Source organism: Mya arenaria, chromosome 10 (genome assembly GCF_026914265.1).
Source record: "Mya arenaria isolate MELC-2E11 chromosome 10, ASM2691426v1".
NCBI classification, from domain to species: Eukaryota; Metazoa; Mollusca; class Bivalvia; order Myida; family Myidae; genus Mya; species Mya arenaria.
In genome coordinates this window covers 58,683,306-58,709,311 of record NC_069131.1, presented here as the reverse complement: position 1 = coordinate 58,709,311, position 26,006 = coordinate 58,683,306, and the positions used below count along the sequence as shown (strand labels likewise).

General features: G+C 36.8%; 1 protein-coding gene across 1 annotated transcript; it reads right to left on the bottom strand.

Moving 5' to 3' along the window:
* Positions 1 to 1,913: 1,913 nt before the first annotated feature.
* Positions 1,914 to 25,631, bottom strand: LOC128206815 (uncharacterized). The gene is made up of 6 exons (XM_052909498.1): positions 25,476 to 25,631; positions 20,415 to 20,577; positions 18,672 to 18,812; positions 9,201 to 9,239; positions 5,744 to 5,839; positions 1,914 to 4,074 (listed from the first exon to the last, which is right to left on the bottom strand). The coding sequence occupies exons 1-6, from the start codon at positions 25,617 to 25,619 to the stop codon at positions 3,914 to 3,916; spliced, it is 744 nt and encodes a 247-aa protein (XP_052765458.1). The 5' UTR covers positions 25,620 to 25,631; the 3' UTR covers positions 1,914 to 3,913.
* Between the last annotated feature and the right edge of the window lie 375 nt (positions 25,632 to 26,006).

Below are 26,006 nucleotides of genomic sequence, written 5' to 3'. Positions count from 1 at the left end.
AGGTGTTGATATGTGTTTCTTTAGTGGTCTCGCATAGGCTGTGCATAATCTGATAAGCTCCGCCTACCAGCTAGTAGTCAGCGAATAATATTCACGCGTTATACTTATGCATTTCAAGAACGATGTTAGTTGTTGTTAAACTGTTGTACAGAATAAAACTGTTATACAAATCCCGTTTCGGGTCTGACTTACCGCGTTATATACACAAGGGTATATTACTTTATATTCTTATTATACATAGCACAGAACATTACAGTAGCTTGCCTAGGTCAAATCTAATACATTATTAGTAACTAATAAGACATGCCTCGTTCCGTCCTTGACATCATCGTGTTATCTTTTAGTGATGTTATTGTATTGATCTTGCTATGGTTTAATCATATTTTAGAACAAACTAAGACGACATGCCTTAAAATAATTTTGTTATCGTATAGTCGTGTTGCCGGGTGTACCTCGCGAAGACGTTATATTGTTATTCAATTGAAACAGTAGATCTCCTGTTCCTTCCCTTGATTGAGTTCCTATCGTAAATTGATGGTGGTGTATGTATGTTGTCTAGTTAGTTAATAAAAACAAAAACCACATGCCTCGATTCTTCCCTTCATATCTATTTTGACATGCCTCGTTCCTTCCCTACATTCCTGTAACGCCATGCCTCGTTCCTTCCCTATTTGGTAGAATGCAAGGACAGTATTGCTTCTTTCCCATCATATCATTGAGTTATAGTATATAAAGAGGACATGCCTTGTTTCTGAAACAACAAGACATGCTCATATCCCTTTCTTGATATCAATATCTAGGTTTAATTAAACATATCGATCGAAATTTAAAAGATATTCCCATCATTCAAATTTACTAAGAATTTTTTTCAGAGGCACGAACATCTACAAAAGAACAATATCGCGCAGGTCTTGCACAGGGCTACGCGTTGCAGTTCCGTAGTCCGTAGGTCCAGTGGTATGACAACCAAGGAAGTGCAGGTTCGAAACCCCCTCAAAACTTAAATCACGAATTGTCTTCCAAACGGGACGTTAAACGGAGGTTCGTGTTTAGTGATCTATTCAAGTGTGTTTTGAAGAACAATGGCTATATGTGTACATTGTGCCCCACCAATTGGAGAGCCTTGGCAATTTTCCTCTAAATATAACCTCGGATGTATTTGGACGGTTTAAATGTCAGAATTCATAACATTTAACTGAGCTGCAAGTAGATCGCGATGCGATTTCAATTTAAGAGTTACGCCCACGTTCTTGACTCTTAGGAATCTGCCGCAGTCGTCCAATAAAAGTTCACAAGCACACACACAGTCTACTGAATATCAGTTTGTGATTGGTCGAAGGTTCCGCACAATTGCATCCAAAACGATATTAACGTGGTCGCCTCCGAAAGATTACTGAATTTCAGAGAAAAAAAACTAGGGAGAAAAACGGTTATGCCTGTGTGTGTGTGTGTGTGTGTGTGTGTGTGTGTGTGTGTGTGTGTGCGTGTGTGCGTGTGTGCGTGTGTGTGCGTGTGTGTGCGCCACGTGCGTGCGTGCGTTATTGCGTGCGTGCGTTATTGCGTGCGTGTGTGTGTGCTTGCAATAAAAATTTACAAGGATATAAAACACAAGTACAGCTACATTTGTAACCATACAATATGGGGTCATATAGATAGAAAGGTAGCTATTTTGGGATTTTCCAGTATTTGAGGTTAAATGTCGCGTTGCATTGAGCGCGCAACTTCCTCAGAAGCGAACTATAGATGGTTTAAAATATGTGAGAAAGGGTATGGGGTGGCTAAATAATGAGCTATTTGTAGTCTGAAGAGGTGCATGTTAATGTATTATGCTTATCTCCGTCTACTTCAGAAACATAAATGTAGTTCACTTGGACAACTTTAAGGAGGGGGCCTCAAATTAAAAGTAAAACACATTCTATTCTTATATTTATTCTTTTAAATAAGTTAAAGTACGATAAGACACGTCAAATGATTTATTTCAACGTTAAATGTATATTGGTGTATTTATTTCTTTATAGTCGTTTTGTATCATAAACATTTGCCTCGGAGGACACTCAGAACAAACAACGCGATCTTTGACTGTGTTTTCTATAGAACTAAATACACCGCTATACGTAGTTCAACGTAGTTCAACATGCATTAGCTTAAATATCGGCGTAAGAAGAAGACTTGAAAAATGATATTGCAATACATATCATCTGCGTGTTAACAACAGTATTCTTAACAGTCCATGTTAAACAATTGATCATTACGTACACAATCTTATCATTATTTATCATTGATATGCAAATCACTATTGATGGTGGCATCATTATTTATCATAAATATGCATGGTTGTTTTGAAAGTAACGTTATTATTTATCATAGGTATGCATAGTATTATTGAGGGTAGCATCATTTTATCATAAATATGCATAGTTATTTTGAATGTAACGTAATTATTCATCATAGATACATAGTACTATTGAGGGTAACTAGTTACATATAGATTTAATTATTTCCATATTTTTCTCTTATTTTTCGAATGCAGTTCACTTCCTTACATAATGAATTGACTGTAGAGTGTTCGTAATTTTGACAATGTGGTTGTGTGATCAAACAACTGTGTCATTTTAAACTAATAAAATTTTATTGAAAAAAACAACAAGTCAATCAAGCCAAATAAATCAACAAAACTACCAATCGGAACACCTCATCCATAATCCAACATGAAGCTTGGCGGAGATGGCCGATTTGGAACGATTGCAAAATTACCTCTATTTACATTCACATTAATTAAACCTGCACCGAAGATATAAAAAGAAATACTGCTCAAACTCATATAGACCTTTTGATAGATTAGAGACCTTATACACATTTACGCTGTTAGTATGCACTATGAATTGTTTATATTCCAAGCCTCATATGTGGACAGTGCATAGTTACGGTCAATGCAGTGTATTCATCCACAACCATGTACTGAGAGAGAGCACGTTTCGTTCTAAAACACACACATACAAAATAACCATAACAAAAAAACAACAACACACAATCTCATGGGATATCAATGTACACAGAGTTCATTCAGATAAAACCTCAATGTACAGTGATTTCAATCTCATGGGATATCAATGTTCACAAACTTCAATAGCATGTGATGTCAATGTACACAAAGTTCAATCCCATTGGACCTAAATGTACAATCCCATTGGACTTCAATATACACAGAGTTCAATCCCATTGGACCTCAATGTACACAGAGTTCAATCCCATTGGACCTCAATGTAAACAGAGTTCAATCCCATTGGACTTCAATGTAAACAGAGTTCAATCCCATTGGACTTCAATGTACACAGAGTGAAATCCCATTGGACCTCAATGTACACAGAGTTAAATCCCATTGGACCTCAATGTACACAGAGTTAAATCCCATTGGACTTCAATGTACACAGAGTTCAATCCCATTGGACCTCAGTGTACACAGAGTTCAATCCCATTGGACTTCAATGTACACAAAGTTCAATCCCATTGGACCTCAATGTACACAGAGTTCAATCCCAATGGACCTCAATGTACACAGAGTTCAGTCCCATTCGACGTCAATGTACACAGAGTTCAGTCCCATTCGACTTCAATGTACACAGAGATCAATTCCGTTGAACTCCATTGTACACAGAGTTCCGGAATAAGACTCTGACTTATCAAGGTGCGACTCGCATAATCGATTATTCGAATCTTTTTTGTAGTTATCCTTTTTTTAAATAGAGCAAATGACAGAAGAGCTTATGGAAAATTAATTGAAATTGAAAGTACAATTTCCGAAGCAATTGGTGACACTAACAATGCATTTAATTGAGTGCAAGGTCGTTTATAAGAGAGCTAATTAAGGCTTTTGTCTGGCATAATGTAACTAGATATAACTGTAGGTTATCGCTTATCCCAAATTTGCCATTTCTCCAGCGGAGTTATTGCAATCTTTGCTTAGTTCGTGTTGGTTTTCACCAGTGTATATGCAACCCTCTGAGACATCATCATATTTATAGCCCTTTGCAGTCTCGCATACACAGAACTTCTCATTACATTTCGGCCAATCATCTGAAATGAGAGTAGTTTTATACATTTTGTAACTTTATGAAATCGAAATTGGCCAAGAATATTATAGTTTAAAATGTTAACAATATGGGATCAACATTATGCAATCGAGTCTTATCCAATTATTACGATTAGGACAATAAGTATGGTTCCGCCTTAACTAATAGGGACCAACCCTGATTTTTTTAAGAGAATCATTTCGAAAAATTTGGTACAATGAATTAAATATTTGGGTATGAAAGTGTGTTACTTAGAACAAGAAGTGTCAAAAACAATAGTTTCCAGACATTAACGCAAAAACTGGCTAATTTAAAGACAAAAACTAAAAACGTTTTCAAAACGATCATTCTGTCAGAGTGCTGCGTAAGAATATTCAGCAACATGTTTATTCTTGTTTTAAGACTTTTCCCTAACTGCAGCAAACCGAAATTTAATCGTAACTCAACGGAAAGTTTTGGCTTATGGAAAACGAGCTGAATAGAAAACCATTTTATTAAGACTTGTACTATGTACATCATCTATAATGCATACACTGTTCATATGTAATATTAACGTTTATCTAGAATATGTGCATGTATTCTGAATTGTAAGAGATTCTTTAACATATAAAAAAGTTTATCACTCCATTCTTGTTATCATATTTTAAAAATTATAAATGTTTGTACACAGAGGAATGTGTTTAATAACAAGGTTTAAGTTTTTTTCTTTCTATGATCAATATAACATTGATATATAGACATAAAACGGCATTCATCTACAAAATCAGTAGTATGACACATTAAACAATATAGATCTGTCTTTGCTCTGAATTGAAACTTTAAATTTATGGAATATTTTTCCTTACAGATACTAAATTCGTATTATTTATATTAAACAACGAGACTCGGTGTCGTTCTACCCGTGACGTCAGAGACAAATTGGTTTGAAGACATCATACAAGCGACATATACTGAATGCCATAACTTTATGATACCTAATTTTCTATGTAAGCGAATGCAGGGTGTCCAACGTAATTTATTTTGCGGAATCTTTAATGTGGGAAATGTTAGATGCGGACCAAAATGGCGGTTTGTTAAAGTATTTTCGTGTTTCCGGAGGATATTTTGACCTGGTAAGTAAGTTTATATCCCTTTTATCGCAATATTAATACGCCTACCCGGAGGCCAGACGTGTCAGCTTCTCCCGGTTTTAAACCTATGTTTATATGGGCCTTAACAAAAAGTTATTGAATGTATAATCTGAAGGATTGCTTGTTTACAAAGTGAAAATAGAAACTTGCGTGACTTGAAACTGTGTTTTTTTGTCAAAGTGTACCATTCCTGTACCTATTTTAAATATTTTGTTTTAACATTTCCCTCACTTAAGATTCCGCAAAAATAAATAACGTTGGACCCCCCCCCCCCCCTGCAATGGATGCGCTTTAAAAAAGCCTAGCTAATGCTACATAGACTTATCTAATTTCTAGCGCAATCCGTATAGTCGGCATTAGAATTAAACATGCTTTATAAATTGTCAAATATAGCGATTATTAAAGCCTCACGGGGAATTGCAAAGTATGGCTAACGGGACTTAAAATATCTTACCGACTTATGGGGAGATAAGTGCTCGCCTTAAAAAAAAACTGGACGAAATGCCATTATCCATATACATGCAACATATGCTTTTCACTTACCCTGTCCACAGCAAATGACATTCTCGCATTTTATTCGATCTGGTCTTATACAGTCGTTGGCAGACGGACCACATGGCTCGCCAAGTGGCACTGTACCTAAAATAAATGTTGTGTAATATACTTTACGATGCTGATGGTGATGATGATAAGGATGATATACACGGTGTTACTGAACGTTTCGTCATAACCTAAGGGCCTGTTCACACGGTATGTTTTAACATATACATACATGCGTTAAGGGGTCAAACTATACACTAAGACCATACCAAATTGATGTTTCGTTCCGCGGATTTACCGCACCTTTTTTGAAAATGTAAAAAAAATATAAAAAATTGTGCGAACGCACCTATATTTTCATCGCCAACCTGAATTTTGTGAAAATTAGCGTTTTTGAAAGCTGAAATAGAACCAATTATAATCTTCATACGAAGTTCTAGTGTTTTTGTGAAGGGAAGTAACCGATGCGTGGAGTTTTATACTGAATATCGAACGGTTTAGCATTGGTTTCAATAAATATAATAAAAATGGCGACTTCCGGAATAAAACCCGTGGCTCGAATTTTGGAAATTTAATGTTATGTAAAATGTGTTGTGATAATGCTCGAAGTCATCGTTCATCATTCCATGAAAAACATAATCATTAGTTACGCAATATAATATGTGTACCGGATACTGGTAGCTATAATATTGCGTAATTAACGATTGTTTTTGTTGATGGAAATTGGAGTGATGAAAAATGACTCCCTTATTAACTTCAAGTCATGATACTCGTGATAAGAATTTGACCGTATGATGTCGATGCTGTAGAAAACAGCCTAACTCAACATGAACATGTTTCATTGTTTGGTCCAAAATGATTTTCAATGTCAGTTTTTACCAAATACTGACAAAAACAACAATTGCAAACAAGTATATGGGCACAAATAGCGATCAGTATAGAATGATACACTGGTCCGTATAGACTAACTTCTAAATTGTTTGATGCTACCTGTTTTAAACATACAAAACCAATCTTAAAAAAAATGTCTTAATACAGTTGCAAATAATTCAGATAGATAAGTTGTTTCAAACCTTTTGTGAAAAGCAGAGTTATTATTATCATTTTTGTGAGTAAGTTTAGTGTAGAAATATATATATGATCGAAATCTATTAAAATGCCATATTTTTTTTCTTTTAATAAACAATTAAAAAAGTAAATTTATTTATACGCGTGGTTCGCCTGATTCATCTGGACCCAATATAACAAGTAAATTCTCCATCTCAATATTAAAGAGACACTCGTATTCAAAATCAATACATACACATGTATAGCAAACATAATTATTGATTGATAAACCTTTAACTATTTATGAAATAATGCATTCATGGAAAATATTCATTACTGATAACAAGATTGTAACCGTGTATTTAATGGCTGAAAACGCACAAATATTAAATGATTGGTGAGTGCTAAAATATTTATAGTGATCAACTTTCCTCTCATAAGGTTTTCTACCATGTTTTATGCACCTTTCTTTCAAATTAAACACAGTTTCTTTCATTAGAACCACTGTTTTCGATATTTATTCATCCTTTTTGGGGGAAATTAAAACAATTGTATTGATTGTGGTACATCTTATTTGGGAGAAAGAGTGCATCTTTAAGAAAAGGATTCAATTAGGTATTAGGTTGATACACATCAGTAATAAGTATTTTACGAAAAGTAGTTTAAGACCAAAAAAAAAATGCACTTGAGTGATACATAAAAAATTATCAATTGTATTCCAATACCTTTTTTTGCGCTAGAATCAGTTTTCTTGGAATTAAAAAAAAATGTTTATCAAAACAATAAATAAGAAAATGCAGAGTATTTTATGAGAAATTACGTCTATAAAAAGAGTAGAAACATACAAGATATTGAATTATACTATGCTGTTAAGAGGTAAATTGGGTTGATATTGATATTAAGACTTGACTGAAGGTTGTTGTGGAATTGGGGCTGGTTTCAAAATTCAGACAAGGATAATTTTTCTGATATAAGTCTATTAAAATTAAACTGAGGTCGGGACCATTTTTGACGCCTGGGGCACAATATTGTATAGGACATCTAAACAAAATTCCAAACAAAAAACGAGTATCATTTTGTTCTTGAATAAAAACTGTAAACTGATATTAGAAAAACCACGCATAGATAAGATTTATTACGTACGACAAAATGAGATAAATTTTGTACAATTAATCACCCATCAAAATATCAATGTAAATAGGAAACTAGCGAAGTATGTATTAAATAGATTTAAGAAAGAAACCTGCCATAATTAATACAGATAAATATTTATGTTATAATTGTACTCTCCTCACGCTTTTTTTGATGTATTTTATTGCATTATTAACTTTAAAAAATGTTAAAATTCGTACTTAAATAACTCTTTATTTGGATGAACATTGACTATAAAATATTACACACATATATATATATATATATATATATATATATATATATATATATATATATATTGACCGGCCTCTGTTCTCATGTTCGACTTTAAGCTGGTGGAAGGGACACAACTCCCTTTGAAGTAGATAGTAGATATTTAAAGAGTTTCCTATAATCCACTCTCGTGACCTTGTTCTTCACTAAAGCGAAGGTTGTTTAACTAGCTTGAGAATTACTTGAGAAGTGATTAAAAATTAAAAATACTTATTATGCTTTATATATTATAAATAATAACACGATGATGGGGTAAGAAACCTCGCTCATCTCTTAATCTGAAATGGTAATTCGTTTAAATTTAGGTTTATACACGTTTTCAATGGGATGGCAAGTAACATTTTGGCAGGATTCCGATACAAATTATGTCTAACATGCGTACCCAACACCAAAATAATTATTTTCTGCTAACTCCGTGAGTCCCAAGAACTGCGTAATTGGGTCCTGTACCTCGCGTACCAAAACAGGGGGTGGGGGGGAGAGAGTTCACCCCAACTATTGGTATATAAGGTGAACAATATCCGATAGGAAAAAGTGCATTATATCAATGTTCGTTGTTTTAATGTCTATGTTATGCTGGTGCCAATCTATTAGAGAGTCCTTTCAGTGCAGACTTTTGTTAAGCTTGCCGTTATCACAGAGCTTTCCCAGAGCTTTCCCAGAGGCTTCGAAATTCTCAACACGGGGAAATAGGGATAGTTGCATAGAACTTGGTTAGTGAGCGCTCCGTATAAAACCGCATAAGCGAAATACACCAGGACAATTTCAATTCAAATTTTGCTAATGTTAATTACTGGTTTTACCAAAATAATCATTTTCTGTCGTATTTTGAAATGTTTGTAAATAATAGAGCTCTTTTTACACTTTTGTGGATGTTTTGTCGCTGTTACAAGCGTCACATTACACGTGCACATTTACTTATTAATATCTCAAACTATAAAACATGAACGAGTCCTTTTCAAATTAAATAATGTTGCATGACACTTACCATTCGGCGGTGGCGTCGTCGGAGTAGTCTTGTTCGTTTCTGTAGTAGAGGATATATAAATAACACACAACATGTTTTATAAGATTGAAAGAACATGGACCTTGCTGCAATTAACATCGATTTTAAACGCAGATGTATCTAATTTTGAACATCTGGTATAGAAAGAGTATTTCTGTAATAGCTCAACAGACATTACTTGTGGTAATAATCTTTGAGCGAAACGGAAACATCAGCGTCCGTACTTTTTACCATATTTTTAAATGGAAATCTTTGAAAATCTTCTTCTCAATTCCGCTAACTTTACACTAAATTTACACTATATGGAAAATATCTCTTTAGAAACAAAATACCATATTTCAAAATATATTCATCGTAGTGTTCCTAAGGTGACCCTCTGTCAAATTCCTTCACGCCATTTTGATTAATAAATAACATGGTTGCGAGGGGCGGGGTTAGTTACCACTCTATGTCTATATTGAAAATTTTGAACATCTTCTATTCAGAAACCATTGACCTGATTTCAAAATAATTTCACATAAATGTTTTTTAAGCGACCATATATCAAATTCCTTCATACCATTGATATTCATATCAAAACATGTCCACCAGAAGTGGGATAGTTTTCACTATATGTCATTGTGGAAAACTTTGAAAATCTTTTATTCAGAAACAAAATGCCCGATTTTTAAAGTATTTTACAGAAATGTTCCTAAGGTGACCTTTTGATCATTTTTTTTTTCTTCTTATTTTTTATTTTTTATTATTATTATATTATTGTTTTACAATCACTGAAGATATCAACTTCAACCTTCATGAAATTCTTCAGAGTAACAACGTGCTCTTTTGCGACAAGGTATATAAATCCAACTTTAATATTGTAAGAGATATTGTTTTATACGAGTGGGCATTTGGGCGGGCGGCACTCAGTATGTTTCCGATCAATAACTTAAGAGCCCTTTGTAATGATTCGACGTGTTACTCAGATGCTCACGGGAAGAGACGAAGGGATTTGGGAAGGTCTTATTTCGCACATAAACAAAAAAGGAATTCCCGATCTGTGCCGCTTACTTCCTAATCGGAAGTATTCTGTGTGTAACGAGTTTTGAACTTTATTCACGCTCAAAACATATACATGTGGATTGGGATAGCTATACATATTTTTATATTACATATTATAATATAAAGAAACTAATAAACGAATGAACCAGGCTTTTGGGGTAAAGATCTTATAAACTTATTATTGTTACTATGAAAAGACATAGTCTCTGAGGTCTGATGTTATGGTACATTTTGTTTAAACGCGATTTACATGTAGGTTTTTGGTTTGTCTTTTTTAAAAGCCATAAAACATAGTTTTAGTTTTAGTCCCAGCCATTTGTGTCGTATTCTATTCTAAGGATTTTTCGAGAAAAAAAATCTGTAAAATTAAACTAAATATTAATGTAACCACAACTGTACATCTTGGGCCGTACTCATAAAGCATCTTAAGTCATTTTATGAATACCAGCCCTGGTCAAGATATTGCTTTGAAGCCATACCTGCACCAAGTCAATTATTCTAACTAACTTTGGGTTTGCATAATGAGTTTTTTGTAAGACGTGTAAGTGAGCGGAAAAGGTTTTGAAATATGTAATCTTCAGCAGAGGCCATGCCTTACAACAGATGCCTAATTTGCTTACATTAAACTCCACATCTCAACTCAGTGCTGTATGCATAATATGTTGAGTATGCGTCCTATCATTTTAGACATAAACATGTTTGAAATTTTATATCATAAAAACAATGGACTCTATTTCAGACACAGCCGGATTCGAGGGTTCGAGGATATCTTAGAGAGATCGCTTTGTGAGTACAGATTCACTGACTTATTGACTCAGACAACTGAATACTTAAACGTTTTAAAATATCTTAAACATAATGAATTTTGACATAAAAACTGTATTTTTTTTTAAAACATCATTTTAACAAAAACATGCTTTTCTGAGTCTGATTGATTCTAAAATTTAGACTCGAGACGTTAGTGAATACATGTCCTGGGGCCATGAATACGAACAGTTTCAGACCTGAGTTCAGACTCGAGATGTTAGTGAATACATGTCCTTTGGCCAAGAATACGAACAGTTTCAGACCTGAATTCAGACTCGAGACGTTAGTGAATATATGTCCTTTGGCCATGATTACGAACAGTTTCAAACCTGAGTTCAGACTCAAGACTTTAGTGAATACATTTCCTGGGGCCATGAATACGAACAGTTTCAAACCTGAGTTCAGACTCGAGACGTTAGTGAATACATGTCCTGGGGCCATGACTACGAACAGTTTCAAACCTGAGTTCAGACTCGAGACGTTAGTGAATACATGTCCTTTGGCCATGATAACGAACAGTTTCAAACCTGAGTTCAGACTCGAGACGTTAGTGAAAACATGTCCTGGGGCCATGAAAATGAACAGTTTCAAACCTGAGTTCAGACTCGAGACGTTAGTGAATACATGTCTTGGGGCAATGATTACGAACAGTTTCAAACCTGAGTTCAGACTCGAGACGTTAGCGAATACATGTCCTGGGGCCATGAATACGAACAGTTTCAAACCTGAGTTCAGACTCGCGACGTTAGTGAATACATGTCTTTTGGCAATGATTACGAACAGTTTCAGACCTGAGTTCAGACTCGAGACGTTAGTGAATACATGTCCTGGGTCCATGAATACGAACAGTTTCAAACCTGAGTTCAGACTCGAGACGTGAGAGAATACATGTCCTGGGGCCATGAATACGAACAGTTTCAAACCTGAGTTCAGACTCGAGACGTTAGTGAATACATGTCCTTTGGCCATGATTACGAACAGTTTCAAACCTGAGTTCAGACTCGAGACGTTAGTGAATACATGTCCTGGGGCCATGAATACGAACAGTTTCAAACCTGAGTTCAGACTCGAGACGTTAGTGAATACATGTCCTGGGGCCATGAATACGAACAGTTTCAAACCTGAGTTCAGACTCGAGACGTTAGTGAATACACGTCCTTTTGCCATGATTACGAACAGTTTCAAACCTGAGTTCAGACTCGAGACGTTAGTGAATACATGTCCTTTGGCCATGATTACGAACAGTTTCAAACCTGAGTTCAGACTCGTGACGTTAGTGAATACATGTCCTTTGGCCATGATTACGAACAGTTTCAAACCTATGTTCAGACTCGAGACGTTAGTGAATACATGTCCTTTGGCCATGATTACGAACAGTTTCAAACCTGAGTTCAGACTCGAGACGTTAGTGAATACATGTCCTTTGGCCATGATTACGAACAGTTTCAAACCTGAGTTCAGACACGAGACGTTAGTGAATACATGTCCTTTGGGCATGATTACGAACAGTTTCAAACCTGAGTTCAGACTCGCGACGTTAGTGAATACATGTCCTGGGGCCATGAATATGAACAGTTTCAAACCTGAGTTCAGACTCGAGACGTTAGTGAATACATGTCCTTTGGCCATGATTACAAACAGTTTCAAACCTGAGTTCAGACTCGAGACGTTAGTGAATACATGTCCTGGGGCCATGATTACGAACATTTTCAAGCCTGAGTTCAGACTCGAGACGTTAGCGAATACAAGTCTTGGGGCCATGAATACGAACAGTTTCAGACCTGAGTTCAGACCCGAAACGTTAGTGAATACATGTCCTGAGGCCACGATTACGAACAGTTTCAAACCTGAGTTCAGACTCGAGACGTTAGTGAATACATGTCCTTGGGCAATGAATACGAACAGTTTCAAACCTGAGTTCAGACTCGAGACGTTAGTGAATACATATCCTTTGGCCAAGAATACGAACAGTTTCAAACCTGAGTTCAGACTCGAGTCGTTAGTGAATACATGTCCTGGGGCCATGAATACGAACAGTTTCAAACCTGAGTTCAGACTCGAGACGTAGGTGAATACACGTCCTTTTGCCATGATTACGAACAGTTTCAAACCTGAGTTCAGACTCGAGACGTTAGTGAATACACGTCCTTTTGCCATGATTACGAACAGTTTCAAACCTGAGTTCAGACTCGAGACGTTAGTGAATACATGTCCTGGGGCCATGAATACGAACAGTTTCAAACCTGAGTTCAGACTCGAGACGTTAGTGAATACACGTCCTTTTGCCATGATTACGAACAGTTTCAAACCTGAGTTCAGACTCGAGACGTTACTTAATACATGTCCTGGGGCCATGAATACGAACAGTTTCAAACCTGAGTTCAGACTCGAGACGTTAGTGAATACATATCCTTTGGCCAAGAATACGAACAGTTTCAAACCTGAGTTCAGACTCGAGTCGTTAGTGAATACATGTCCTGGGGCCATGAATACGAACAGTTTCAAACCTGAGTTCAGACTCGAGACGTTAGTGAATACATGTCTTGGGGCCATTAATACGAACAGTTTCAAACCTGAGTTCTGACTCAGTTGTTTAAGCAACTTATCAAATATTTTCCATTTAGCCCTATTGTTAAACTGTTGTGATAATTAATTAGATATCTAAAGTTTTATCATTTGTTTTTGGTTCTTAAATGTAAACTGTATACTAATATTAGAAAAGCACAAAAGCTAACATACAATTTATTATATACGACCAAATTTGATAAATTTTGTACAGTTTATCTCTTTTCAAATGAAATAGGCAACTAGCGATGTATGTATTAAAAATAATACTATAATTGTTCTCTTCTCACGCTATTTTTGATATATTGCGTTGCATTATTAACGTTTAAAATATTAAAATTCTCACTTAATTGACTTGCTATTTGAATGACCGTTGACTATGAAATAACAATATATATAACTGTGTTCGTACGCATGTGCATATCCACGTCATGTTAGCAGCCTAAAGTGTTCTCATGTTCGACTTAGGATGGTGGAAGGGACATAACTCAAATTGCAGCAGATATTTTAAGAGTTTCCTATATTTCACTCTAGTGACACTGTTCTTCACTTATGCGAAGGTAGTTAAAGTTACTTGAGAATTACCTGATAAGTTATTTTGAATACTTATTATGTTATACATATTATAATTATTAACTCTACGATGGGGTAAGACAACAAGCTCATGTCTTAATCTGGAATGAAAGTTCGTGTCAATTTAAGTTAATACACGTTTTCAAAGAGCACAATGGGATGAAGAGTAATTTAAAGCAGCATTGTGATACAAATAAATTCCAACATGCGTAATCAACACAAAAATAGTTATTTTCTGCGTACTCCGTATCGACACAGTGAGTCCCGTGACCAGCGAAATTGAGTCCTGTATCTCGCGTAACAAAACGGGGGGAGGGGGCCACCCCCAGTTTTGGTATGATATCAACAATATCCGATACCGATAGAGAACAGTCCAATATATCCTTGCTCAATGTTTTAATGTCGATGTAATGTTGGAGTTAATTTATGATAGAGTCCTTTCAGTGCACCCTTTCGTAAAGCTTGCTATTATCACAAAATCAAGTTATGTGACCCTTTATGGTGAATCTATTACAGCTCTTAACGCTCTCGGCGTTGCATACCCACACGGTATGTGAATGATTGTGAAGAAATTTATGATAACTTATACTAAATCACTCTATTTGGCACGATGTTGCGCGAGAGTTTGGTCTTGTTTTGTGGGGGAAACCGGAGTACCGGGAGTCACCCACCTGACCGGCTTGGTGACCACTAACCAAACTCACACGCGCCCAGGCCGAGAATCGAACCTGGTCGCCTTTGCGAGAAGCGAGTGTGCTGACCACTGCACCGGACAACCTGCGCTTCAATACAAATTTCGTTATGTTGAACATTTATTGTATAGATTCTGCCCGTAAATTTACGGATTTCTCCGAGCACTCTTAAGCAGCGTAATGTACGATATCTTATTGAAACAGGCCCCAGTGCATTGTATTGAATACTAATAATAAAAATTGAGATAAATAGTCCTATGTTTTGATAAACTTATTTTTTATCGACTTTCGTTTATTGTTTTTGAATGTCCAAAGTCAAATGTCCTGCAAGCACGGCATTCCATTTTTGGAATGATTGGGCAGGGACAGGTTTGGCAGTGACAGGTTTGGTATCGACAGGTTTGGTAGTGACTGGTTTGGCAGTGACTGGTTCGGTAGTGACTGGTTTGGTAGTGACTGGTTTGGTAGTGACTGGTTTGGTAGTGACTGGTTTGGTAGTGACTGGTTTGGTAGTGACTGGTTTGGTAGTGACTGGTTTGGTAGTGAATGGTTTGGCAGTGAATGGTTTGGTAGTGAATGGTTTGGCAGTGACATGTTTGGTAGTGACTGGTTTGGTAGTGACTGGTTTGGCAGTGACTGGTTTGGTAGTGACTGGTTTGGCAGTGACTGGTTTGGTAGTGACTGGTTTGGCAGTGACTGGTTTGGTATCGACAGGTTTGGTAGTGACTGGTTTGGCAGTGACTGGTTTGGCAGTGACTGGTTTGGCAGTGACTGGTTTGGTAGTGACTGGTTTGGTAGTGACTGGTTTGGTAGTGACTGGTTTGGTAGTGACTGGTTTGGTAGTGACTGGTTTGGTAGTGACTGGTTTGGTAGTGACTGGTTTGGTAGTGACTGGTTTGGTAGTGAATGGTTTGGCAGTGACAGGTTTGGTAGTGACTGGTTTGGTAGTGACTGGTTTGGCAGTGACTGGTTTGGTAGTGACTGGTTTGGTAGTGACTGGTTTGGCAGTGACTGGTTTGGTAGTGACTGGTTTGGCAGTGAATGGTTTGGTAGTGACTGGTTTGGCAGTGACTGGTTTGGTAGAGACAGGTTTGATTGTGACTGGTTTGGTAGAGACAGGTTTGATTGTGACTGGTTTGGTAGTGACTGGTTTGGTAGTGACTGGTTTGGTAGTGACTGGTTTGGTAGTGACTGGTTTTGTAGTGACTGGTTTGGCAGTGACTGGTTTGGTATCGACAGGTTTGGTAGTGACTGGTTTGGCAGTGACTGGTTTGGTAGTGACCGGTTTGGCAGTGACTGGTTTGGTAGTGACTGGTTTGGCAGTGACTGGTTTGGTAGTGACTGGTTTGGTAGTGACCGGTTTGGCAGTGACTGGTTTGGTAGTGAATGGTTTGGTAGTGACTGGTTTGGCAGTGACTGGTTTGGTAGAGACAGGTTTGATTGTGACTGGTTTGGTAGTGACTGGTTTGGTAGTGACTGGTTTGGTAGTGACTGGTTTTGTAGTGACTGGTTTGGCAGTGACTGGTTTGGTATCGACAGGTTTGGTAGTGACTGGTTTGGCAGTGACTGGTTTGGTAGTGACTGGTTTGGCAGTGACTGGTTTGGTAGTGACTGGTTTGGTAGTGACTGGTTTGGCAGTGACTGGTTTGGTAGTGACAGGTTTGGTAGTGACTGGTTTGGTAGTGACTGGTTTGGTAGTGACTGGTTCGGTAGTGACTGGTTTGGCAGTGACTGGTTTGGTAGTGACAGGTTTGGCAGTGACAGGTTTGGTAGTAACTGGTTTGGTAGTGACTGGTTTGGTAGTGACTGGTTTGGCAGTGACTGGTTTGGTAGTGACAGGTTTGGCAGTGATTGGTTCGGTAGTGACTGGTTTGGTAGTGACTGGTTTGGTAGTGACTGGTTTGGCAGTGACTGGTTTGGTAATGACTGGTTTGGTAGTGACTGGTTTGGTAGTGACTGGTTTGGTAGTGACTGGTTCGGTAGTGACAGGTTTGGAAGTGACTGGTTTGGTAGTGACTGGTTTGGCAGTGACTGGTTTGGTAATGACTGGTTTGGTAGTGACTGGTTTGGTAGTGACTGGTTTGGTAGTGACTGGTTTGGTAGTGACAGGTTTGGTAGTGACTGGTTTGGTAGTGACTGGTTTGGTAGTGACAGGTTTGGTAGTGACTGGTTTGGCAGTGACTGGTTTGGTAGTGACTGGTTTGGCAGTGACTGGTTTGGTAGTGACTGGTTTGGCAGTGACTGGTTTGGTAGTGACTGGTTTGGTAGTGACTGGTTTGGTAGTGACTGGTTTGGCAGTGACTGGTTTGGTAGTGACAGGTTTGGTAGTGACTGGTTTGGTAGTGACTGGTTTGGCAGTGACTGGTTTGGCAGTGACAGGTTTGGTAGTGACAGGTTTGGCAGTGACTGGTTTGTTAGTGACTGGTTTGGTAGTGACCAGTTTGGCAGTGACTGGTTTGGTAGTGACAGGTTTGGTAGTGACTGGTTTGGTAGTGACTGGTTTGGTAGTGACTGGTTCGGTAGTGACTGGTTTGGCAGTGACTGGTTTGGTAGTGACAGGTTTGGCAATGACAGGTTTGGTAGTAACTGGTTTGGTAGTGACTGGTTTGGTAGTGACTGGTTCGGTAGTGACTGGTTTGGTAGTGACTGGTTTGGTAGTGACTGGTTCGGTAGTGACTGGTTTGGTAGTGACTGGTTTGGCAGTGACTGGTTTGGTAGTGACTGGTTTGGTAGTGACTGGTTTGGTAGTGACTGGTTTGGCAGTGACTGGTTTGGTAGTGACTGGTTTGGTAGTGACTGGTTTGGTAGTGACTGGTTTGGCAGTGACTGGTTTGGTAGTGACTGGTTTGGTAGTGACTGGTTTGGTAGTGACTGGTTTGGTAGTGACTGGTTTGGTAGTGACTGGTTTGGTAGTGACTGGTTTGGTAGTGACTGGTTTGGTAGTGACTGGTTCGGTAGTGACAGGTTTGGTAGTGACTGGTTTGGTAGTGACTGGTTTGGTAGTGACTGGTTCGGTAGTGACAGGTTTGGTAGTGACTGGTTTGGTAGTGACTGGTTTGGTAGTGACTGGTTTGGTAGTGACAGGTTTGGTAGTGACTGGTTTGGCAGTGACTGGTTTGGCAGTGACTGGTTTGGTAGTGACTGGTTTGGTAGTGACTGGTTTGGTAGTGACAGGTTTGGTAGTGACTGGTTTGGCAGTGACTGGTTTGGTAGTGACTGGTTTGGCAGTGACTGGTTTGGTAGTGACTGGTTTGGCAGTGACTGGTTTGGTAGTGACTGGTTTGGTAGTGACTGGTTTGGTAGTGCCTGGTTTGGTAGGGTATGGTTGTGAGTTGTTCGGTAGTGAATGGTTCGGTAGTTACTTGTTTGGTAGTGACTGGTTTGGTAGAGTTTGGCAATGACAGGTTTGGCAGTGACAGGTTTGGTAGTGACAGGTTTGGTAGTGACTGGTTTGTTAGTGACTTTTATTATTTCATTTGTATGGATGACTTTATGTTATGTCCAAATAAAGTACATTTTTGATTCTGATGCATGAATAGATTGTTTAAAAATGGAAACCATTAATGCCATAATTCATTAAACCAGTTTATAGTTTTCTACAATATATCCATCAATTCGAACTAAAGTTATTGAGCGGAAACCACCTGTTTGACAGACGGCCGCCCTCCCGCTCGATCGTTCGCCCCACCAACGACATATATCCCAATCCAATAATTTCGAAATACCTGGATAATAACTATTAATATGTAATTAAAGTAATGAAAACTAAACTAACCAGTAACGCACTTCTTGCATTCATAGTCGAATATGAAGCCATATTTGCAGATGCACACTTTACTATATCCGTATGTGTCGCATATGGCATTTTCATCTTTACAGTAATGACAGTCGTCACAACACTGGCCGACTTCGAGCGCTAAAATATAGACAAACACAAACGTCATGATTACAGTAATAAATAAACATCACTAAGATAGGATTTATTAAAAGCGTTTCAATAAATCAGTTACGTGGATGACGGGGGCACTGAAAAGCTGAAGACATATCATATAATGGTTTATCAATGTTTATGCCATTCTGACCGACTAAGGTTATCATTTTTTCACAATTTCTAACTTGGCCTCCGCTTAAACTTCAGTCACGCTCGGGCAAAATGAAATTAGACAATAGCCGTCGTAAGACAGCGCGCTCGACTACGCCGCTTTGACTTAGAATACAGTAACGTATAAAAATACCAAGTTTGGTCTCTTTATGTCGAACCTAACTAAAATTATTCGTCAATCGAATGAAGGATATAGAAGTTATTAATAAATATTCCAATTTGCCCTAAAACTTTAACTCAAGTTCCATAGTCAATCAGGAGCCATAATCGGTGTAAAGAATAATATGGAGTTATCTAACCTCATCATGTGATGGCCCTGAACTACTGTGTGAAGTATAAATTCAATTTAATGTAGGGTATTGGACTTATAAGTGATAGCCCAACTATTCTTCGAATAGTCGAGCTAAAAATTATAAATGAGTTCATTTCATCTAGGGAAATATGTCGTTGAGTGTTTGAATAAGCTTTTTAGAACGCTTGCCCGTACTCAGAATTTCTGTATATATATCTCTGATTAGGTAACGTAACGTTTGTTTTTGAATTTGCATTTATGTTCTTGAAATTTATTTAGTACAACTGTAACTTTTTCTCAAATATCTGCTGTTGAAAAAAACTTATTTAAAATAGTGTTGCAAATATGTATATAACGTTAATATGTGTGATGACATTATCGCGTGATGTTATCAATGTATTGTTAAAAGGTCCAAATATATATCACTTTGGTGAAAGTCAATGTGGCCTAGTGGTGAAGGGCTCCGTTTTATATGTTTTCTTTATTTCCACACGTGGGTTCGAACCCCACTAAGACCAAAATATTTTTATACTATAATTGTATTTTTTCAGCATTTTTGATATCATGGAGTAAAATAATAATAAAGTGAGTGTTTTCATATGCATTACCAGAAAAACTTGTTTTCGGTCCAAAAACATGACCGAGTACCTTTAACTCTTATTTTACACATGTTGCCAAAAACAAGGCGCTTATATGTTAAGCAAGGCTTAATCAATAATCGAATAAAGTCAAGTTGCATAATTCACAATATGTAGACAAATATTTATTTATGCATATCAAATATAAGAAAAGCGCCTACACACAAACAAAACTAATGAGCAATAACGAATAGATACTTTTTGTAATACTTTGCATACATTATACAATACAAATATAACATAAAACATCAACTAAAGATCTAACCTGGAAAGAATAGTCCCTGGCTAATAAGTAACAATAATCACTTATTAAAGACCGGTCAACATGCTGATGTACATGCATAAAGCAATATATAGGATGAGACATAAAAGATCCTCAACTCTGGTTTGAATAGTTCTAACTCTGAAAAAGTCACGCAAACTATTTAAATATTGTCGGGTAAGTCCCTTTTTCGACTGCAAAATCGGCTTGCTATTGTTACTTACGGGTACACGGGCATGGTGGGTGTTCGCTCGAGGTGTCACTGGAGGATTCGCTTGAAGATTCGCTGGATTCAGATTCAGATTCAGATTCCCCCTCGTAGTAGTATTCAGGATGAAAAAATCCACCTCCAAATTTACATTGAACAGCTGCCAGGAGAGCAAGGGTCTGTTTATAAATGAAAAAAATGAGGTTTCATAAGAGAACTGTTCAATTTTCAATGTTTTTTTTATTTGGTCGATTAAAGTTAGAAATGGCTATACCATTATGATAACAATGACAAACAAATGGTTTACATACCACGTGGTTAAAAGGTATTTTACACAGAAATGTGATGCGTATATTTTATCCATATGTGCTAAATAATGAAGAGGCTGTTGTCCATATGTACAAAATCATGAAGGGGCTAGTATCCTATGTTGAAGGGCTATCGTCCGCATGTGCAATATCATGAAGGTACTTTTGTCCGCCTATGCAAATTAGAGCTCAGGGGCTAATGCCCTACGGGTCTTAGGGGTAAATGTCCTAGGGGCTAATATCAGTCTACCATATATCAGTTGCATGTGGGCAAATCCTTACTCAAAACTGTCCAGTATATTAAGCGTGACTTTGTGACAAATATGTTCCCAGTCTGTTTGACCCTCTTTCTCTTTCAACCTACCACATAGTTAGTTCTTAATAGGATCTTCCGTACACGTACCTATTATGGTAATCAATTTTGGGGCAATATTGATTAAGGGAAAACTCCTAAATGCAGCTGAAAATGTCTGAATTTCTATCGACGTTCTGTTTACATATGACATCAAACCACATGGTATGTTTACCCTTAATCAAACATCAGTTAATGCAATGTATACTATGTTTTATATCGCGACCTGATTGATTGGCACAAAAGGTTCATTTTAAACCCTCTTAAGAGTCCTTTGGTTATAGCACTGATGTCACAACAGGGGTTTTATAACCTGTGTATTTGTTTAATGGCTCTGGTCTAATTAGAGTTGACACTGTTTAGAGTAAATAAATTGTCTCACTAATACATATACACAAAATGCAGAGCCAATGCATTAATTTGACAGATAGGAAATAACAAACAAACAAAGAGAAATAAGTTTTAAAAAAGTTATTAGATAATTTATACTAGTATATTTCAATCCACTTAAACACATGGTCATTATTGTTATATCCAAATTGTGAAGCAACATGGTTAAATCATATTAATGCGCTATTATATTTAACATACAAGGTTACTCTTGTCCATATTTTAAAGCATTGTAAAAATAATGTTATTATTATATATTTACATTAACACTTCATTCCTTAACGATGGTTGTTGTTTATCAATTTCACATTATTTCTGTATAAAGTGCAATGAAATCGCGTGCGTTTGTTTGATAATTCTGTCCTGTCATTGGGCGCAATAATACTAATGGGCGGGGCATATTTACTATTTATTTCAATGAAATCGTAGTAAATATTGGCAACATGCAAAACTGTAATCTGCAGTGAATCAGTTAAAGCAAAATAAGCAACGATAATTTAATTGATTTTAATGTAGATGATTTCATGACGGATGGAACAGTTGAAGAAATATTAAATTACAATGATGACGACTCATTTCGGAATTTGGAATTGACATTTGGTAAAATTAAAGCATCTGACAAAACATGAAATCGAGGAAATGAAACAATAACATAATGTAGTGCACCCAACAGAAGAAAGGGCTCAGTTCATCACTTAAGTCTATTCGCGTCCTCTGGCTTTTCTTCCGCGAAAGTTCACGTTACCCCACCCACCGACACTGTCGTTTCCACAGAGATGTTTCATCCTCATTAAATGTTTACTTCCAAAGAAATCACAATGCACTTGCTGATTTGTCCAACACCGTATTCCAACATGATTCATACACCAACTGATTCTTCAAAATAACGCTCCACAAGTAAATTGACTTGAATTTCTCTCCAGTTTGGAAACTCGATCGTGACTTAACAAATGCTAGTATTGGGTATTATCGCGAGATATAATGAGAACTTTGTAGGTGGCGATATTTTTGTTGTATTCTTGTTATTGATAATTTTTCATATCTCAAGTTGTATTTTTCTGGTTGTAATGCAGTTGTAATAGGTATTTATAATATACTTGACCTTGAAAATATAGAAAATAAACATATAAATAAGGAAATATTTTATTTGCTCATTCATTGTTGTATAAAATTAGGTTACGATAGCTATTCTAATATACCCACCGTTGAGAACAACGAGAGAAAGAAAAAAGAGAAAATGCTCTTGAATAATCTATTTATTTTAGCATAAATTTAAATTTAAATGTAAATATAAGTATTAAAATTCGACATGTTGCAATTTATTGGGGTATGGTAACAACCCCATTGCATACCATACCCCCAATAAAATGCAACGTGTCGAATTTTAATCCTTAAATGAAAAAGTAAACTTTAATCCTTAAATGAAAAAGTAAACAAAACAAAAAGCAATTGGACAAGATGTTTTGTTCATTCCCATAATTAATCCTCTAGTACTGCACAGCAAGACACTCAGATATGAGATAAATATACATGTCGAGAGAACTATATTTGGCTGCCCGGTAAGAGCTGTGGTTAGCGCATTCGCTTCTCACTCAGGTGTCCTAGGTTCGATTCCCGGCATGGGCGCACTTGAGTTTGGTTTGTGGTCACCAAGCCGGACAAGTGGGTTTCCTCTGGGTACTCCGGTTTCCCAAACAACACAAGACCACACTCTCGCGTAAATTCGTACCAATGAGAGTAACTGATATCATGTTGTAATAACTTGTTTCACAATCGTTGTAAAATAAATAAGTTTAAACTAGCCTAACTATAGAGATTTACGTTAAAAATATTGTAAGTCCTATTATTGTAGATGGCTTTCCTTACACAATTTAAATTTTTTTTATTAATATCAAGATGCTATCGCTATATATATAGTAAACATTTTATGCGAAATAAACTACTTTTATATTGTTGTTGTTTTTTTGTACAAAAAGATGTGTACCTACTACACTGAAAGTATACACTACGAGCGCGAATCGCAAGTTACGCATAATGCTGGGTTCACATCTGTTTTGTACCGTATTGTCAAGCTTACCGTTCAAAGTACCGTGCGTATATCGGATTATCACTGTTACTGAGCCACAGTCTGCTAATACCGCTACCTGCAGCCAATTGTATAAACGTGGATAACTCCTAACCAGCGGTTATCTTTTGGTTATCTCCCTGGTTTGGTCAAGCTATCCGAAAACCGACTGTATAAAAATTAAGTTATCCTAACCAGCGCGTGATTCGGCTAACATTTGGACAAAATTTAACCGACCATATTGATCAGTGCATTGTGGGTATTTTTAGGAAGTTTTGGTTAGGTTAAAGTTGTCCAAGTTGGTTAACATAGCCGCCTCATTTTCTGCCTTTATACAAACGGATAAACGGTTTGGATAAAATGGCCAACTTGGTTAAAGTTAACCGCTGGACAACTTTAACCAGCGGTTAAATCTAACCAACTTTTATACAATTGGCTGCTGTTGGTTACCGTTTGGTTATATGAGAATTGATATATACACAAACACAAAGAAAACATTCCCGTATTCGATAACCTTATTAGCTATATTACCGAACCGTTTTGCAATCTAGAACAAGGCAACTGCAACATGGGAAGTAAATTATATCAGCATCTAAAATGCCAGTCCTCAGATCCGTTTAGAAACATTTTAAATATTTTTATTTGTACACCGTTCTTTTATTTTTTTTATTTCATTGAACTGAATAAATACGCTTTAACCAATACGGTACAACCATATTTTTTTATTCTAGCACACCGGATAGGCATTTTTGGTGAATTCAGCCGTGCTGGAAAATTCCATCTGGCACCCACCATTCCAGATGAGTCACGCGCTGTCACGTAATACTTTTTAGTTCTTTAATCATACACTTTATTTAACCATAACAATGAGATAGATGGGTTCCTTAAACATTTACTTTACTAAAATATACCTTCAAAACAAAACAAAATAACCCTTAAAAGACGTGATACTGAAGAAACTTTTTGACGTATGCAGCGAATAAAAATTACAGCGCGTCATGACGTCAGTAAACATCATCGCACGCGCTTTTTGGTGAAATTTACAAAAAGCGATTGTTATGTATTCTTTTCACAAAAAAGTAAATTAAGGTATGATAGAAGAAATGTCAAGCATGTGTGTCCGGTCCAGATAGAAATATACGACCCTCGGGCACGCTGCGTAGCAACGCAGGTGCCCTCCTGTCGGATTTTTCTATCCCACCGGAAACACATGACAAATATTATTATTACTATGTTAGTGGACAAATTTCATAACTAATTCATCATTCGTCTTAATTTTAATATTTAACCACGACTGAATTCCATTTTTCTCAATTTCTTATAAATGCGACAACGAATTTCACATTTTTGAAATCATGTGGTTCAATCTGAGAATTTAGAATACCGTATATACTAATAATACGTTCCGAATAGAAAAAATCCGACCCGAGGGCACCTGCGTTGCCAGGTAACGAGGCTTGCCGAGTTACCGGCTACGCAGCGTGCCAGAGGGTCGGATTTTTCTATCCGGAACGGACACACATGATAGATATTTTTTCTAGCATACCTTAAATAACATTTTTTGTGAAGAAAATACATAAGAAAGCGCGTTTTTGTACATTTCACCAAAAAGCGCGTGCGATGATGTTTACTGACGTCATGACGTGCAGTAATTTGTATTCACTGCATACGTCAATAAGTTCCTTTGCTATGACGTCTTTTAAGGGTTATATTTTTTTAAGGAATATTTTTGTAAAGTTAATGTTAATGGAACTCATCTATTAAAATCGCATAACTATGGTTACATTTAGTGTTTAATAATAGAAATTGAAAGTATTACGTCACAGCGCGTGACTCATCTGGCATGGGGGGGATGCCAGATGGAGTTTTCCAGCACGGCTGAAATCACCGGAAATGCCTATCCGGTGTGATAGAAAATTTTGTAAATGATTTTATATTTATAATAAATAAAATCAGACTTACGAGAAATATCCTCAACATTTTAAAGAGCATCCGTAAAATCGGAGTACAACACTTTTCTCCCGACACTCGCAATATCCCCAATAATCCTGCTGTCCACCGATATATACTGAACGTAAAAAAATAATCCTTTGGGCTGGTTTTCATTCAAAGCATCCATTGCACGCTCAGAAAGCTGTCGTTTCCTGATGCGCGCGCATATACAACGTTGAATTTCCGGATGCACACGTAGACAATTGTGCGGTCTGACGCAAGTGTAGGAATATTAATGTCCTTGAGAAATTATTATGCAATATAATGATGAAACTGATAGCGATTTTTATTTCAATACGGTACCATCTGTTTGATTGTTAACGCCTTGAATATTCAGTCATACAAGATAGTGTATTATGCATAAGAAATATAACCAAAACTATGCAAATATATGAAAAAATATGATTTATAACTTAAAATTGAAAAGTATAAACATGATGGAATGTAAACATTTTGGAAAATAATTATAATCGATTCCAAATTCGAACAGAAAATTGCATG